Below are 20,323 nucleotides of genomic sequence, written 5' to 3' on the forward strand. Positions count from 1 at the left end.
GCCTGCCTCTGCCTCCCAAGTGCTGGGATTAAAGGCGTGCCCCACCACCACCCGGCTATCACTTATTTTTGAAGTAGCCTTAATTCTTTTTACCTAGAGATTGTTCATGAATGATAACTTTTCATGGAATTGGTATGCCATACTGGGAGGTTAGAAAAAGAATTGATTTTTTCAAGCCTTATTACAAATAGGAATTGAGAGAGAAGGGTTTGACTATCTGTGACTGTAAGCCAGCAGCCCCACCCAGGAATGGAAAGTAGACACTAGAACAGGTATTAGGGATCAAATCCAAGCGTCACCTTCCCTTGGCCAACTTATTCAGCCACTCTAGACTTGATTGTCCCACCTTAAGAAAAGGAGAGAAATTAAAATACCCTCTATGATGCTGTGAGGAATTATTGAGTTTTTGCACAGCACTAAGAGAGGAGTCTGGCCATGGTAAGCAATGTTAGAACATGTGCCTTTATTGTTTATGAATCCCTGACTTGATTCTCTCTGACTACTCTGGGCTCTATTGTGTTCCTCTAGTCAGTGGAGCCATGAAAGGAAACATATGTCATGTCACAAAAAATATCCAAAGCAACATATTTCATTCCTAACTCAATGTTCAGTCTTGCCCTAGAGCCAGATGAGATCAATGTGATGTTGGCAATGCAGGCAATGACATGTGCGAAGTTTACCACAACTTCACAGTTTCTTAAGGTGTTAATATGAGACCTCCATCTTGTCTCCTGATTGGAGTGTCCCCAGCCCAAAGCTCTGACATAAAATCTCTGCTCTTATCCTCCACACCTTAGCCTCTTGACATCTTCTTAGTGAATGAGATCATCTCTTGTCTGGATGAGTCTTCTGGAGTAGAAAGTGTTGAAATAAATGACTTACGACATAAATAGTGTTGAAATAAACACTATTTTATTTTAGCACTTCATAAGTCATGAGCCATTTATTTTAACACTTTTCACCTGAAGTGTTTAAATAATAGGTTTTATACAGGGATGTGTCATCCGCTCTGTTTAATATAAAAGTGAATATGTAAATATATCCATCTATCTAATCTAGATTTTACACCCTTTGACTGCCAAATAGCGTGGTTGCCATAGTTTCTGGAGTAACCTGAAATTAAATTTTCTCTCTTTTCTGTTCAGTTGATAGACAATTTGTAGAGCATAAGGTGAATGGACATCATTCCATTAATGGACAATTGGCTAAATACCTTCCAGACTCCTAAAACAAATGTCAGCAAAGACTAGAATGGACAGTTCCCTGCTTTCTCAACTAAAACACCTTTTGTTTTCTGGAAAATACCATTTTTTCTTCTGTGTTTCAGTTGAATAACAACCTGTTTGCAGGATTATTTGGGACATTTGCATCAATAAATTAAACTTATTGAAGGAAACAGTGTAGCTCAGAAGTCAAGAGCTTAGATGGAATTGAGATTGTTTGTCTGATGTTTAAATGATAAGGTATGCTACTGTTGTTACCAGATAAATACAAAAGCTTTTCTGTGTTTTATGAGATTAAAGGTAACATAAATGAAACCCGAGGAAAACACTTTATGCATATTGAGTCAATTGGTAAAGACAGCCGGGATTGTGTTTACATCTCAGTAGGAAATTGCAATCAATAAGAAGAGTGATGGAGTTAAAATTCAAGAAATTCTTTCTACTATAAACAAGTCTGTGCCTTCATTTTTGCCAAATAATATAGACTCCTGGATATTTTTATGTGAGCAATAAGAATCCAAGTGTTACATAAGTGCTATTTTTAAAGGTGATTTGTTGTTTTATGATGGTTTTTACCTTCACAGCAAAGCTGAGGAACTAGTAAGAGTGTCGTGATGTGATTTCCACTCAGTTTCTATTACTTTTAATTATAAGCGACACTGTATTTTAAGAATGTGTCAAACTAATGCCTTGTACTGGAAAGTCATTGTACCAAAGCCTATGATTTTAAAGTCTTAAAAGAGTAAGGGGAGAGTTGCAAATAAAAGCATTGTAGGCTAGAAGGAGTACATAGAAATGGGCAAACAAAAGAAGGATGCATTAAAGGAGAAACTTTAGAAGAATCTTAGATCGCACAGATCCTGATCATGTGTGTGTCTGGCTGTGAAGCAATTCCCTAACAAATCCTACTCTGGAGAGAAGCTGGATTTTGCCTTCAGGATACTTCTAAGGGATAACTAAAATCTGAGAAATAAAAAGTGCTTCAGAAGAATACAAATACTAGCATTCTTGTTTTCCGAGTGACATTTTCCAATGTCTATAAATGCTATTGATTTCAAATTGTAAATTATTTTACTTCTGAACACACCATGTAGAGTTATTCCAGCGCTGTTTGTGTGAGCTTGTAATCATTGATTATAGCATTAAACTCTCCATAAATGTGCCATTGTGAATAACGGGACTTGTTAGCATATTGTTTGCCTACAGTCTGTAGTTGCTAGCTGGTGGGGGCAACCACATACATGCTTCTGACATTCTGTTCCTGCTAGATGTTAGGAATATTCTCTTTTTCCCCCTCAAACTTTTAAATTCTCTGGCAAGTTCAGATTTCCAGTGCTGCCTTAAAGAGCTTGAGTATTTACTGAATATGGATACTCTGAGGACTCCAGTTATGCTCTGTAGCTTATAAATAATCTACAATACAAACCAATGTACCTGCTGCTGCATCCCACCAGTGAGCATCCATTACTTCCACTTTCCTTCTTATTGCATCCAGGAAAATCAACAACAATGTTCCAAAAAAGACACACATTGTGATTGCCGGACCTATTTACACTGAGTTTCAGGTACTCTTTAAAGGCTTTGAAGAATTATATTATAATCTGATTTAAGTCATCGTCTTCCCAATGACAGGGAATTCTATGGAGGGGGAAGCAACATATAGCAATTTTGGCAAAACGTACTAAAAATGTCTTGCTGTGAGGTAGAAAAACCGTGTTGTAGCCATACTCAGAACATCTGCCATGCCCAAGGCCCAAATCTAAATGGTCAAGTGATATTTGGAATTGGGCTATGAATTTAGGCATCTGAGTGATGAAATACCTACGGCAGAACTAAAATGTAGAAGAGCTCCTATAAATGAAGAGAAACATATGCATCACATTTTGCTTTGATATGTGTATCCCCTATGATGGAAATATCCTTTTCCCACCAAATTGGGCCCACTAAAAAGCTTATGCAAGCATAAGTTATCTAAGAGCCATTTGGCAGTGAGTTAGGTCAGCCTGGGTTACATGCATGCCAACCTGCTTAGACATAGATGCCAATCAACAAAGTAATGACCTCATTTTGACAAGAGATTGAAATTTCATCAGATACCATAATGGTTTGTAAACATGATGTAGAGCAAAGCTATTTCACCACAAATACGTGGCACATTTAACAAAGCTGTAAGCCAAATAGTCTTTAAAGATTGAATTGGAAAGATGGACTTATGATTATAAGGTCTTAATAGGAATAACACTCTTGTGTGTTTTCTCTCTTGTTTTGTAGAAAAACATACATGCTGACTTACCAATTTGAATATAAATCATAGAAACAGAGAGTCTTACTATATATTGATAATATAGATGATCATTTGGTGACAATTTTGAAATTTGGCTCTGGGACTTCACATAGTTTACCAGTCTGCACACGGCCCAATGGCTTTTGTGACTGCCTGCAACTGTGCTTGTCTAGATACAGTACTGTTTAACATGATGTGCTAGTTAGGAAGTTAACATTTAAATGTACAGTCCAGCCATGGTGTCTACTTCTAGATTTGATCAGCTTTGTTCTCCATGCATCTACATTTCTAAGCAATCCGTGCTATGTCCCCAGCCGGGCTGGTGTGTGAATTAGTGAGGATGATCCTCGTTTATACATGCTTAGAATGGTTATGTGTCCCTTTTCAAACAGCATTGTTTCCAAGAAAAATTCATGGAAACTGAAACAACCAATGGGCCTACTGCATCTTAAGACTCACTCCTTAAGGGTCATGTAGTCAACACAGGCGTACCTCCCTGATATACTGCAAACCATAGTCTTTAGTCCTGTTCGACCTTGTCATTCAGGCACACAGATTCATCTCCTATTTGCAAATGCCAAGGATTCTTTTGCATATCACAGGATGAGGTCTCTGCAATATTATAGCCATCCAAAGATGCCATAGAAATGGATCTAAGTAGGCAGTGATTGATTCTTTCACTATTTTCTGTTTATGTTTTTGTATTTCAATGTAGCGTGGCTGTGATGAATAAGAATGGCCTCCATAGGCTCATATATTTGAATGCTTGGTCATCAAGAAATATCACTACTTGAGAGGGATTAGGAAGCCTGGCCTTGGAGTGGTATGGTCTAGGTTAAGGCTCTTGTAACTTAACCTGTTTCCCCTCATCTGCATTTGACCACTGGGCTTTTTCCTTTATTTCATTCTGTGTACCCTATTTATCCTGCTTCTTCCATGTCTGTCTGGATAGTAGCTGGATGGATGGATGGCCCAGGTGTCTCTTTTTCTTCCTCCCTTATTCTTTCTTCTATATTTAGAGCCTAGATTCCTCATCCTACTTGTTCTCTCTGCCCGCCAGTCCTGCCTATTCCTCTACTGCCTACCTATTGACCATTCAGATTATTAGTAGACCAATAAGTTGTGTTAGGCAGGTAAAGTAAAACAGCAACATATCTTTGCATAATTAAACAAATGAAACATAAACAAATGTAACACATGTTTATATAGTTAAACAAATGCATCATCAATAATTAAACAATTATTATGCAGCACAAGTATACATGGTTAAAGTGATATTCCACAACATTTCCCTTTTTTTGTCTAAATAAAAAGAGAAGTTTTAACTTTAATGTAGTAAGACTGCATACATAAGAACATTTAAAAAGTAAGAATTACCTTTACAATAACCATCCCATTTGTATTTGGCAAAGTCAGAAAAAAAATGTTCCATTATTTAGCCTATCTTAGAAAGTCCAGAGTTTTGTACCTAATTTACCTTCTGTCATAACTAAGAAAAAATGTAACCATAACGATCTAGTCTTTGACTACATCAAATACCCCAAAATATATAATATTAACTGAGAAAACAGTAAGTGAGTGCAGTACAAGTCACTTCCAAAATAAAATGACAGAGACATTTGGTTGACTGTACAGTCACCTAAGATTTGTATGTAATGTTAGGGCATCCATCTTTATCCTACAGGTCTAGAATATCTGGTAGATTTTCTGCAAGGCAGGAATTTTGAACTACCTTGTCATGACAAAGTTTGGTAACCTTTATTCTTGGTGTTTTAATTGTCCAGTTTGTATAGCGTGCTGCCAGCAGTGAAGCCAAGGGCAGTTTTGTGTTCAAATGGCTAGTTTTGTCACAATAAAAGCAAACTCCATATGGAGGTGCTTTGATTCCCATCATCCCGTTATGAAATAGATTGTTGCTGCCAGGAACAGATATGTCTCACTGTCATGAAAAGGCCCATGTTAACAAAACATTTTAAATGCCATTTTCTCTAGGTCTTTGAAGCATTTGAACCTGCTTTTTCAATCTAAAATATATCTTTGCATGATTTTAAAAACGTATCTAACATAACTAAAAGTTTGAGAGTTGTAGATGACTAACTATTAAGTTGCATTTCTTAATTATCCTTAACAGTTTTTAATAGTAGCTTTCAAGGAATAAAACTTTATATTACATTTTAAATGAACTTTTATAAATACAATACCTTAAACAAGAGTAGAAACATATATGTAGTGTAACAAAAATAACCTTAAATTTATAACACTATACAAAAATCCATACTGTTGTAAAATATTTGAGATGAATACTTGTCTTTATATCCTATATGCCTATATCCTAACTTAATGATGGTAGACATCCATAACCTACTAAATGATCAAAAAAACATCCCCACCAACTCTTGGGCAATATACTTGCTAGATGGCTTCCCCTTGTTTGAAGGTGATGACATCTTTAGGGGACCCTGAAGAAGTTGAGATAATGATCAAGTATTTGGAAAACCAGTTGTAAAATTTGCTGTCCAACCTCAGAACCATTCCCATTCAAAAGAATCGGTATATCCATCACCTGTCAGGTTGAAAGAGATATTAAAGAAAGAGTAGGCGGAATCAGGGAGAAGCCATGTAACTGCTGCTGGAGACAAGTGTGCCAGAAGCTTGCTGGTAAGCTACAGCCACGTGGTGATACATAAATTAATAGAAATGGGTTAATTTAAGATATAAGAGCTAGCCAGAAATATGCCTAAGCTACTGGCCAAACAGTATTGCAAAGAATATAGTTTCTGTGTGATTATTTTGAGTCATAGCAGCTGGGAACAAACGAACAGCTTACAGCTACATCGACTAAATTTTATTTTTTTAATGTACTTGTTAGATTTGTATGACAGAAATGTAATAGCTACATAAAATGGTTTGAATTTCCCCTCTTTCTGCAAAAACTCATGTAAAATTTATGTTATTTCTTCCTTGAGTGTAGTTACTCTATGAAATCATCTGAGTCTTTAGTTTGCTCTGTGACAATATTTTTTATTTATGAATATAAGTACTAATTGTAGATCCTTTTTTAAAATTTGATTTTCTACACTTTGTTGTCTCAACTTTGATCAGATAAAATTTGCATTGTCTGGCCCATCATGTCAATTATTATATTTATTGCATAAAATGGTTCTTATTGTTTCCATATTATCCTTTTAATGTGTTACGGTTTGAATTGATGACATCCCTCACTAAACACTGTTTTAGCCATCACACCTCCTGCCTTACATTGATTAGCCTGTTCCATTCCATCCAGTTCTAAATTAGATGCATTTGAAGTTCTTGTCCATTCAGTTGCTTATTGAAGTGACTACTGCTTTCTAGTCACCTATTTTTTTTTTTTTTTTTTTGAGGAGAGTCTTTTGCCCATAATCAATCCAGAAGCATTGGGCATCTTGTGACTCACAAACACAAAAACATAAATTCCGTGAGGTAGACTGCAGCTTTGTAGCTGTCCTCTGCCTAATGGCGGAAGCTCTTGTGGCCTCACACAACATGAGCGTTCCTTATGTCATTCGCTAGGAACTTCTGAAGTCATGGAGTGTTCGAGTCCTCTCCCTCGATCATGTATTCATGCTCTAATGTGTTCATGCTGCAGACTCCTCCAGTGTTTATGATATTTGATAAAGTATAAGTTCATATGTGACAATGATATATTCTGGGACTGATGATCGTTGATGAATGTTGAGTGAATGGATGTTTTCCCCTTTTCTACTACATGAACTCTAGGTTCTGAACGAGCAGAACATACTATTCTTAACTAGTCAATCTAAGAGAAAACTCTAAATGTTTTTACCAAAGAAGAAAGATGTTTATATGAACAAGGGCTACATGCACACAGATAAATCATACTGTAAACATACAGTAGTGTATGTTCTCTTAACATTGTTTTGAAAAATACCTTTAATAATAAGAGTTACATTGATTTATTAACATTTATGAATTTCTATTAAAACAGCAATATGTTATTTAGGTTTCTTCATTTTTCTTTTTGAGAGCTTGATTCAAACTTGATTATCCTAATACCAGACATTATTTCAAAGAATAATTTAAAAATCAAATGGAATGAGACTAAGCAGAGGGCTCATTTGGTAAAGAACTTGCAACACAAGCATGAGGACCTGAGATGGATCCCTGGTACCCATTAAAAAAGCAGGAATAGTGGCTTAGGCCTAGAACCTTAGTACTGGGGATGCAGAGACAGGAGGATCAATTGTGGAGATTGGCTGAGAGCTAGACTAGCTGAATTGGTGAGTTTCTGTTGCAGATGATAAGGTGGTGAATAACTGAGAGCTATACCTGGTGCTGTGTTCTGGCCTTCACATGCATGCACACACAAATTTGTGCATGCTTGCATACACACACACAAATACACACAAACACACAAGATCACGTGCACATTAAATAAAGTACCACACAACCATGAATGAATGCTGTATCTGGAGGAGAAAGATATCTGGTCCTTTGTCTACTGGACAGGATCTCAGCACACCAGAGCATATGTTTTTCCCATCCTGAGGTTGCTAGTCTTGGCTGTAATTGTTACACACGCCTGATATGTCCTTTACCAAATCTACAAGTGTTCTTACCTTGGTCTCACTGCCAACTAGTCATATATATCCTAGTTACTAATCCTAGCTACCTGTCTTTGCAGATCTCAGCTAAGTCCTACCTACGTAAATCTCCCAAATACCTACTTTTACTAACTCAGTCCTCCTGTCTGCCACTCTGCCCCTGTTGGCTGTCATATCATGGGACATCTGTTCATGTATTGCTCATGTTTCTGTATGATCTCGCTCATCCTTGCTTGTTTGCTGAGATCACCTCTACTGCTACCTTTGGCTAACCAGAACTTTGCTGGTTACACGAAAAATAATTCCCCACCGGGTGGTGGTGGCGCACACCTTTAATCCCAGCACTCGGGAGGCAGAGGCAGGCGGATCTCTGTGAGTTCGAGACCAGCCTGGTCTACAAGAGCTAGTTCCAGGACAGGCTCCAGAACTACAGAGAAACCCTGTCTCGAAAAAACAAAAAACAAAAAAAAAAAAGAAAAATAATTCCCCGTATTTTTTATCCAACTGAAATTAATGGAAAATTTTAATGAATCCACAAAGCAACTACTAATAGATACCTTCCCTTCCAAGGTTACTTATCTGTTTTATAGACATTAGTGAAACTCAGAAGTTGAGACAAGGGACATTTTTGAGAGCTGTCTGGCACACAGAAGAGAGAAAACCATGGGCCCTTTGCTGTGAAGCCAGGTTTCAGCAGACTGTGAGGGGTGCAGGTTCATTGCAGTGCACAGAGATTTACACATGTAATTCACTGAGAAGTAACGCAGAGAATGCATTGCTAAGATATGAAAGGAAAGGTTGACACTATCGCGACGGCTACCATGGACACCCTGGCCATGAGTCCACCCTCAGGGAAAACAGCACGGATTTCAGAAAGAAAAGAAGTCATAGCTTTCCAAACAAAGAAACGATGCAATCCTAGTGGATGTGGAGCTCCTCTTGTTATTTCCTCATTTGCCCTCAGCAAGATGCTCACTTCTGCTTACCCTGTGTTTTCCCATGGGTAAAGAGTCGTTCTGGACATGGGTATTCTCGCCGTCATTAGAATCTTCCTCTTTCTCCTCTGCATAAAACCATTTCTGGGTGCATGTTTAAGGACAGCTTTCTATAGAGAGTGGTAATATTTGCTCACAGAAGGAATACCTTCTACACTGAATCCTGCAACCCTTGCTTCAGAGTGTTTTTTTAAAGTACTCTCTCTGTTTAAATTTAATAGTTAAACATTTAACATTTACAATCTTACAATCAAAAAATGTCACTACCAGGCCTTGTGTGTGTGTGTGTGTGTGTGTGTGTGTGTGTGTGTGTGTGTGAGAGAGAGAGAGAGAGAGAGAGAGAGAGAGAGACAGAGAGAGAGACAGAGAGAGAGACAGAGAGACAGAGACAGAGAGAGAGAGGATGGTTATTGTGAAATAGAGAAAGCCCTTCGCATTCAATCCTAGTAATGGATTTTACTGTGACATCAATGATTGTTTTTATCATCATGAACACTATTTGGCCACACAGTGCTGAATCCCTCACATGAACAGCTGTGTCCTCAGTGTCCTCATCTCTAAAGTGGAAATAACGCTTCCAAGACTGACAGCGATGCTGTGAGCAGATAGATAACATGGACGCTTTTCTCACCACCGGATGCTAAGCAGTGCTGACTTCAGTTTAGCCCTAGACTTGATATCTCCCCAGACTTTGAATTCCGCTTCTTTTTTTTATTATTTGGAAACCAACAACTTAATCACTGTGAGAGTCTCAACGAGTTTTACCACCTGCAGACAAGAAACACTGTCCTCTCATTAATGGGTTCTAGCTGAGTACGCTGCTAAAATGCCACCTGGAAAAGAGTGAGAATTCTGTCCATGTTAAAGACAAATACCACATGAAATGCAAAAGCCACTTATAGTCTCCCTTGACAGCTCACCTCTACTTTGAAAATGTAGACTACTTTAAAGGAAAAAAAAAAAAACCTTCCTAAATGCTTAAGGTTCATAGAAAAAAATTCAGAGATTTTTACTGTGATGAATATGTAAAACCAATAGCATAAGTATGGCATATTTTGTAGCTGTATAAGATCTTATTTTACAAAAGCCAATAACCTGAATTAATAATTCAATTTTCATCTATATTTCTGGAAAAAAAGGATGTTTTCTGTATTTTCTACCATGTAAACTAAAATCCACCGAGAAATACCAACAGTGTACTCATTTCAGGGATCCCTATTCTTCCGGCTCTGTTTTTCCTCTGTGTAAACATGTCTACGACTGGATTTCTTTTTAAATCTGCATGTCCTCTCTGGCCATACTGAAGACGTGCATTACTGTACTGTTTCATTAAACTGCTGTGTTATCAGGTAATTGTTTAAACATAATGCCATAGCACTATCAAAAGGAAAGGTGAACTAATGGCATTTGCAAATGTCAGGGATTATCTTAACACTTTTATTATAGTTTATAAAAAGTAGGTTCAGGGCATTTCATGGCAATTATTTCTACAGAAATTGGTTATTTAAATAAATTGCTAATTATCTGAAGATGACAGTATTGAAAAATGCCACTAATGAGTTGTTTAATAAGTGTAGCTTGTGGTGGCCACCTACAGGTGAAAAATAGAACATACAGACGGGGCCCAGTAGCTGCTACGCTTTCTCTTCTGGTAAGAGAGGCAAAGACCTTGAGCCCCTCACACTAAGGGTTCCACACCAGGAGTTTCCAAAATACTCACTGGTGATTGCTTCTGTTTCAAGTCAGGTTTCACTTGTCTTCTGTAATTTCTATTGTTGTTCTCAGATATAATTATCACCAGCTTTAGCTACTGTGATGCTACAATGTAGCATCCCAACTGAGACGCTTCTCAGGTGAAAGAGAATGCTATTCATAATTACATCAGACAATTATGAATCAGCATAGGTATAATAAACAGGTACTCTCCTGGGAAAACTAGGCCATATGGTCACTCTCATAGCAATTATGAACTGCGCTAGCTCTAATTTAATTCCTATCCAACAATTAATTCATTGTTAATATTCTTGGTTTATCATACCCGGGTAATACATCTTTATTAACTATAAAAATTAACTCATCCTCTGTAACTTAATTTACATTTGGACACCTAAAATGAAGAAGAAATATAACAGGGTGCTTAATAACTAATAGAGGGAGATTCAGGTGCACATGCATTCAAATATTGAATCCACTCTTTCTGACAGATTGATCTTGGGCAAGTGCTATTTATTCTCCTTCACTGTCATTTTTGTATATCTCTATAAACAGAGGCAAAAATACCCACCTCACAGTGATGTTATCAAGACAATATATACAAAGTTCAAAGAAAATTGCCAACTAGAAGGTGCTCAAAGCAGTGGCACTGTATTCTGCCTACTTACTACAAAAAGTCAACATGAATAACAGTTCTTTCATTTCTACGTTGACCTAATCACCAGTTTCTGTCTGGACTCTGCAGAGCATGTAAAATTGCTATTAAAGCTGCCATGTCTAATAGGTTCACAGCATCCTCAAGGTTTGAGTTGGGAAACTAAGGTTTTCCTTAGTACAAAAGTCTTTCTATTCCATCTTTCCAGCTTCATCACCGTAGATAGTCAAGAGATCGGCAAGTCAGAACATAGCCGAGTTCATTCACAGCTGGTTCAAAATAAGAATAGAAGTAGAAACAGTCGCATAGGCTGAGCAATGGGCCTTGAAGCCAGTGCCGAAATCAGCCACAAAACACATAATAAATCTTTCTTCGTAGCTACCTTTAATTTTTAAAAGTTTTTTAAAAAAATTCTTTGAAAAGCATTCACATTCACAATGTATATTTATCATCTCTGCCCTCCACTCCTTCCCCACAACTCACTCTGATGCCCCCAGCACATCTTTCCCCAAATTTCGTGGCTCTTTTTATAACCCAATGAATCTAACTTGTGCTGTCCATACATGCACGGGCATGGGTCGTTCACTGGAACATGGACAATGCACCAATGGTCACCTTACCCCATGCTCCCTCCATTGGCAGAGGCTGTTTGTTCATTTCCTGGCTGCCCAGACTCCCAAAACAATCAAACAGAAATCTGTATTAATTTCAATATTGTTCGACCAATAGCTTAAGCGCATTTCTGGCTAACTCATATCTTCAATTAACCCATTTCTATTCATCTGTGCATCGTCAGGTTCCAGCATCTGTTTTCTCAGGCTGCTACATGGTGATTCACCGACTCTGCATACTCTCTGTCTCTCTCTACATCTCTGTTCGGATTTCCCCACCTAGCTTTACTCTGTTAAGCCAGTGGCAGAAAGCAGCTTTATTCATTAACCAATAAAAGCAGCACATAGACGGAAAGACTTCCCACACCACCCACTGCCCCAAAGAAAAATAAATTTTCAGTAGCTGTCAACTTGCAATAGATTCTCAACAGGAGCCCGGAGTGTTAGGATGCTTTTTCTTCCATGCTGGGATATTTACCTAGCTTTATCTTGTGCAGGTCTTTTTCAAGTAACCACAGCTGCTTTGTGCTCATGTATATAGCAGCCATGATATATCCAGAGACCAGCATTTCCTTATCCTGCAAGTCTTATGCTCTTTCCATCCCTTCTCCCATAATATTCCCCAAGCCTCAGAGATGGGGATTGATATAGATCTCCCCATCAATGGCTGAGCACATTGTCTCTCATAGTATAGAGGGACAGGGAAGGGAGCAAAAGACTGCTCATCTGTTCCACTCAATTTCAAACTCCCTGAAATCATACTTAAAATAGTGGATGAGGAACCAATTATGCTATTCTGAATATGCAGATAATAGACACATTGACCATCCCACACATTAAAACTTACTAGCATGAGTTTTAATAATATCTATTATTACATAGAAAACACAGACTTTATAAATATGGTCATTTTGTTTCTTGGCAGTAGTAGACTGTAAATATCTTCTTATCCAAGTGATAAAATAATAAAGGTATCAGTAGCAAAGACTGAAAATTCCCTTTCAACCCTGTCTATATTAAGCTCATCCTATTTTATGTGAAACTGTTTCAGCAGTTTAAAACCCAACATCCAACCCACATGAAAGCGTCTTGTGCAGAAACTTGGGTAGTAATGGAGTAAAAACTTGTTTTCTTCTGCTGCTAGTGCTTAATTACCCTTGCATATTTCAGATTGCTGCATGTTACTCTGAAAGGTTTTTTAAACATGGGTGAATTTACTGAGTAGCACAATGTCTCATAAGCATTTAATGGGTTTTTACTGTTTTTGTCTAAAAACAAAAGTGAGACAAAGGATGGAAGGGAGAAAGGGCAAGAAAAGAAAGAAAGAAGAAAAAGTAAGGCAAGGCGAGGAAAAGAAAAGGACTAAAATACTTTGGGGATCATTTTTGCATATGTAACTATACCTATATACTAATGTGATAAACTTCTTAAAACGGAACATGTGGGTGGAGAGGCATAAGTGTGTGTGTATTTGTATTACGAATTACATTTTAAATACAAATAAATATTTAAGCACAAAAAAATCACATTTAAGTAGGAGACATGAGATAAATATTCATAATTTTGTGGGTTATGAACTGGCATGGATTCATCAAGGGTTCCCAATCAACCCCATTAATATTAAGTCATTGTCCTTATATTTTCATAAACCTACCTCAGGACCCAGCTTAATGTTTTTTTTTGTTTATGCTCAATTTTCTTTGGCATCAGCAATAATATTCACTTCTAGAAACTAAATCAGGTGCTCTGCTTTCCATAAAAGGTATCACTTAAAGCCCGTTCACTTGCTCTATTGTTTTTGGTATCAGTGTCCTTGTTTCCAAACAGGGAAGACTTATGTTTAAGGAAGTTAAGGAGCTTATTCAAAGTCATGATTCTGTTAAAAATCAAGCTCAGGCCAATGATTTCTGTGTTTGAGATCAGCACTGCCCTCCGTATTCCATATTTCATATTGCTTCTCTTCTTCAAGATGACATAAAGATGCCATTCTTCATAGTCTCAGTACTCTTAATGCCCAGTCATCATGGGGGCATGGGCACCTTCATATCACAAAGATCTGCCTTTCAGTCCAAGTCCATCCCTTCTTAAACTGGCTTCAGACATGATATTCAGCATAAGCTTCCGTTTTCATGACATAAAAGTTTACAGGATGCTGACCTGTGGAATTTGCTCCAGCCTCTTCCACTACTGGAAGCTGATAGTCTCAGACACAAAGGGGTCTGTTCTTTTCCTTGGTGAACATTATTAATTTTATTGCTTCAAATAAAATCCCTGGAATCTCTTAGGTAGAGTTGTTGAACATTAATTGACTACGGGCATGTTGAATATTCTTAAGATGCAGATAAACATAGCAACAAAGATATTAAAGCTTCAAAACTATATTTTAATAGCAACAAAATCAAAACATTTTAATAAGAAAACATCTGGCTTTGGGAAAAAACTAAAATAGCTTCAACAATTTTGTATGGTTTTAATATTCTTCATTTCTCTCCTTTGATTTCATATCTGCACATAACCCTCAATCCTTTTAGTGCATCAATTTCTGGTTGAATTATGTTCATTTTCTCAGATGATCTTAATCCATGTGTAAAGATGTATTTTTAAATAGTTTCCCTGCACATATTTATCAGTATATTAGCTTCATTAACATTTTAAACTTGTTTTCATGAAGCATAAATTTGCTGCTTCTTGATTTAAAGTGTATTTTATAAAAATCTTTCAACCCTTAAATCTTTGAAATTCCCGATTTGTTCATATTTTTTTTCCTTCTGGGTGTTGTTATAACAATTAGATAGTCTAAATTCAATTTCAAATACATTTGTTACCCACTTAATTCATTATATTTTAATTAATATAAGCAAATTAAAGCTGCATTTTTCTTTTGTATATGCAGTGAGTACAAATGAGTGTTACAACCCAGCTTCTCTTTTATTGCCAGGTTGAGCTATTATCAGGGAGTTTATGTGGACTTAGTTCTATCAATTAATTGTGTAATCATAGCTATCTTAGGAGTCAAATGATGAGGGGAAAAACAAACAGAATTAAACTCAATTATTCAAAATTCCAGTTATCCAAAATTAGCATACATTCCACACTATCTTGCCCATTAAAAAAATCCCTTTTCCCCTTCCATGATTCAGTCATGCGAAGTAAATCTCTCCTCCCTTTTCACCAGACACCCTTTACTTCTAACATCATTAAAAATCCTTTTATATTGGGTTAGTGCCTGGGTCTTTTTTGTATACAAGAATTTTTAGTGTACTGATGTTGGACTCTGAGGTTTATACATTTAGAGGCAAAGTAATCTGATCAATATTATGACACTGGTCAATGACAACTGTTAGAAAGAAGAAAAGGTGAGGACATGTCTGGTCCTCTTGGGATATCAGAGAGTATAAAGTTCTATCGAAATGGGTGTCACGCTTTTGTCTTTTGATAAGAATCAGTTTTATTGCATCACAAAATGCAGGACAGCAACGTAGAAGACAACATAAAAGTGAACTAAGCAAATGCTCTCTCCGGACTTCAGAGACGCACAGGTCAACTTCTCAACCTCAGTGTTTATGGTATGCCTTGAACTACACTAAATCCACCCAAAGAAAAATTCCATGACATTATTGCAATTTTCCTTGTTTCATTTATGCCAAAATTGAAGTTCAACATGATGAAGGAATCTTCACAACACCAACACAGGCTGTAAGGAGCATAGTTAGTGTTTAAACCTCAATAGTTGGCACCAATGCCTGACTGTTGTTGTTACAGATGGTAATTAATCCTCACTTTGATTTCTTCATAAAATTCATATTAATAAAATATATGGCATCAATAAATCATGATTTTGTTTTCTGCTGCCCAAAATGTCTGCTGAATTTTATGTACTCTGAAATAATCTAATAAAATAAAAATGGCTGCTATTTTTGAGTATCATGAATATACAAATTGGATTTAAATGAGAAAAAAAGACATACATGTTTGAAAATATTTTGTGGACAGGTCGATGAATGAAAGAACTTTAAGAAAGAAGTCTAAGTCATAATGTGCTCTTACATGGATTCCAAAGCATAGTACCACAGTAAATAGTGTTATTTTATTTAAGATGGTATCTGAAGAAAACTGATATTCTTTTCAGAAGAAATCACTTTCATTAGCATAATTCAAAATCTTTCAGTAATAAAAATCATTTTCTAAGACATAGTCAATCTGGAAATATTCTGTAATATTTATCAATGATCTGTAACTCCAACACATGAACTTGCATTTAATTTATGACTACATGAAGGGTTTTGTATATTTATTAGCATATTTACTATATAGAAAGTTTAGTCTAGCCCATCAGTGACTCAAGGAGGCAACTTTTGTGCAAACCGGAATTCTCGGTCAAATGTTGGAAACAAAGCTCTGTTTCAGCCTTTCCTTTCCTCCTTCTCTCCCTCCATCTGTCTTTGAGCCTTCAGTCTGTTTCAAGATGCAGAGACTGAGAAAGATTTGAACTTTGTTGGAGAATTCCACACAACTGAAATAGAAATGGCTTGACGCAAGTAGATTTTCCATCAGGTTCCTCTGGCCACCCTATGTAGATGCCAACTTAATTTAAATCATGTTTTATCTATTAGTTGATTTGGGTAGATAGGAATTCAATTTCTTGACTGAAACCTCATCATTTCCCACAAGGATGGAACCTGTCTTCACATCTCTCAGGCCATCAAACTAACTTCGTCTTCCCTACTTTTTGTTCTAAAAGCAATAACCATCATAATGGCAATATTTTAGAAGTCACTATCTCAGCAGTTGGGGTTCTGGAAGTTTCTGCTCATTTTAACTGACATACATGAAGTTTTGTTTAATACAGATACATGTACCTTGTTCACAGTGAGTTTTAGTTTTGACTGGAATCTATCATCTCTTTACTTTTCCCGTCTTGAAACTAGAGAATTTTTTATCTTCCAATTTAGCATGATCACTTCCTATATATACCTCTAGTGGTCTTTCTTATAATGTCCTAGTGGGTAAACTCTACTTTATAGAAATTATATTCCATAAAAATACTGAGAACAGGTAGGTTATATGTCCTATTGAATCAATTATTTTTAGTCAAATGGAGTTTATAATAATATAAATAAAAGCTGGCTTAATTCTTGCCCAACAACAGGAAGATCTATATCTTCACCTTTGGTTCATATTTTCACAGAGAATATAATTCCTCTTAATTAAAAAAAAAACAGGAAAAGATACCTTTATTAGTTCGAAAGGTTTCCATGGTCATTATGCACATTAGAAAAGTTTTAGAAACGGAAGAAAAACATGAAGTAGAAAATGTCGTATTGACCTAATTGAACGTCTTCAAATGCCAATGAGAATTTGCTGGCGTTTTTAACACCCATGTAATAATGTTGCCCTTTAAATGTAACTGGTTAAATTTTCAAAGCTGCGTCCTGGGATTTTGCCATTTGATGTCCATTAGTATCAATTGGAATATGCTGACAAACCCCTGATACCACTTTGAAATTTTACCCCTTAGAGTTAATGATAATCTTCTAACTGTGAAGTGAGAAATAAATTATTTATCTGCTTAGTTCAAGTTTCCTATAGTCTCTTGGGTATACTAAATAAGGGAAGGAAATATTTCTTTATTAATACAAAATAATACGTATATCAAAGAACCCATTGATTCAGTATTATTGAACAGCCTGTTAAGCAGTTAGCTCTGTCTATCTGAATATATATATATATTACAGATTTTCTTTTAGCTATATGCATCATTAAATTTCTTTTTATTATACCCACAGCATATAGTACTGAATACAATAGTTTACCTGTTATATTGTCCTATTTTGGTTAAAATATTAAGACAAAAAGGAATCATTGATAAATATTTGGCATAGAAGTAAAACCTGACATCTAGTTCCTCTTTTGTTTAACATAATACACTGTATTCTAAAAACCTGTTGTGGAATTCTGAAGTGTCAGGTTTGAACAATCTCTAGGAAGATATTAGGTAACAGAGACACAAGTAGGAATTTCCATACACATCTTAATGATAACAAGAAAGCATCCCTTATGCATGAATTTAGTTTAATATGAAATTGATATGAACACCCTAAGCAGAAAACCACTTCTTCGTATAAGAATGTATCTGAAAGACCAGTTTTCAGTTCCCAACAAAATTGAAAAAAAGGTATAAAGATTCCTCATGTCCCAGCACCCCCCACGTTTGTCCTCAGGACCCTTCACCTGAGTGCTATAACTCCTGAAATTGGGAATCTTACACCAGGGTGGCATTATTGCTCAGGGCCCACAGTTAATACTAGAGGTCACCCTCGGGCCTTTGTGGTCTATGGATTTGAATTAATATGTAACAACATGCACCTGCTATTAAAGTATCTGTCATGAGTTTCACTCTTCCAAGATTCTTCTAGTTCTGCCTTCTCCTCCTTCCTTCCCCGAGCCCCCTCTCTCCAAACATTGACCTTTTCACTGTCTCCATGGATTTTCCTTTCCTACCTACTGCTGTCATCACCGTATAGTGTGTTCAGACCAAAAGTCACCTGTTGCAAGGAACATTCTATGAACTTCCTGGAAGTAATAGCCGCCCCCGCCACCACACACACAAGAAGTTCATATTACCCAGATTGGTGGCTCGGCTTGAGTTGGTAGATACAATAATAGGACCCTGAGCCAGGTGCATGTTTATCTTGTTTAGTGGACGCTGGTTTCAGACAAGTCCAATCATTTCATAATTAGAACTACCTTTAATTAAGAAAATAAATAGATGACAATGAGTTCCCATGTTAGAAAGTCTGACCACCAAGCTTCCTTGTCTTCTGCAGGAACCGCCATCAGACCTATTGCTTTGAGAGCTGTGACCGCCATTGCCCGTGCTTTGCCTGGGTTTCCTATTTTGGCCACAGGTGGAATTGACTCAGCAGAAAGTGGACTTCAGTTTCTTCACAGTGGTGCTTCAGTTCTCCAGGTAAGGTTTATGTTTTCTTTTTCAGTTCCCAATAAAAGCATATAGTATGACAGATACGTGTGCTTTGGAAACCTCCAAAGAAAGAGGTAGCAAATGAACAAAATAGTGACATCCATTTTTTTCTTTTATTTGTTTTTTTGTTCCTTTCTTTATTCCTTCCTTCCATTTTCTCTTCCTCTCTTTATTTGAGAGTCTCCAAAAAAAAAGTACTTTATTTCCTGTCCTACTAAATCAGGGAATACTTTTTCTAGTATATTAGTCCACTTATCTGTCCAAAAATAAATGAGATCAAGTTCCAGATGCATGTTATATGCTATCAGATGAGAAACAATTGCTATGTAAAAATCTACATAAAGTGAGATATCTGTGGAGAAATGATGAACCAGCAAATGCAGCCAATCCAGTCTGATGAGAGTGCCTGGAGGGATGACTGCATTCATCTCCTAACTTCTTGATACACAGTGGAGTCTCTGACTTTATAACTTTCATGCTACAAAATACAAATCTGAGGAAATATCTTCCAGTTCCATTGCAAAGGGATTCCTAACAGCACCCACATAAATAATACAAAATTTGTATTATCATTTCATCTTAGATTTTATTCTTTTCTGAGACTGGCCTTGAACTCACAATCCTCATGACATTTACTTTTAAAGTTAGGACATTGTGATTACCCCCATTGCAACCATGGGACCTTACAAGTTCCACCCTGCCCCCAAACTTGCCTATCCACCCCCTCCTCCTGCCCCCCTAAAAACTCAATAGAACTTGAAGCACAGCCTGCTGCCACACAGAGAGGACTAAGAGGTGAGTGACCAGCTGCTCAGCAGGACACCTCATTCTCTAGGCCCTTCATACTGTGGCAAAACCCCCGGGCCCGTCCCCCACCAGTCTCAGCATCTTTAGATAGCCAACAGGTAAGTTTCTTGCAAGTAAGCAGATCCAAAAGCCCTGAGACACAGATAGTGACAGCACAGAGCAGACAAAGAACAGATCCCAAGACACAGACAGCCACTGCAAGGATTGGACTAAAAGGCAAAGACACTGCTGGCATCAATTGAAGGAAGAGATGGGTAGGCACCAATGCAAGAATTCATCCAACAACCTAAAAAGCAACATGGTAACACTAGAATCCATTGGTCATACAATAGGAAGACTTGATCATCCTAACACAGAAGAAGAAGAAGAAGAAGAAGAAGAAGAAGAAGAAGAAGAAGAAGAAGAAGAAGAAGAAGAAGAAGAAGAAGAAGAAGAAGAAAAAGAAAAAG

General features: G+C 36.9%; 1 protein-coding gene across 2 annotated transcripts in view; it reads left to right on the forward strand.

Moving 5' to 3' along the window:
* Dpyd (dihydropyrimidine dehydrogenase) overlaps positions 1–20,323 on the forward strand; it is a 763,700-nt gene that overhangs the window by 602,450 nt on the left and 140,927 nt on the right. For both annotated transcript variants that reach the window (XM_005357199.2, XM_013350051.1), the window contains exon 19: positions 18,913–19,055. In XM_005357199.2, coding sequence (XP_005357256.1) covers positions 18,913–19,055 — 143 coding nt within the window. The remainder of the gene's footprint in view (positions 1–18,912; positions 19,056–20,323) is intronic.

Source organism: Microtus ochrogaster, chromosome 21 (assembly GCF_000317375.1).
Source record: "Microtus ochrogaster isolate Prairie Vole_2 chromosome 21, MicOch1.0, whole genome shotgun sequence".
In the NCBI taxonomy this organism is placed as follows: Eukaryota; Metazoa; Chordata; class Mammalia; order Rodentia; family Cricetidae; genus Microtus; species Microtus ochrogaster.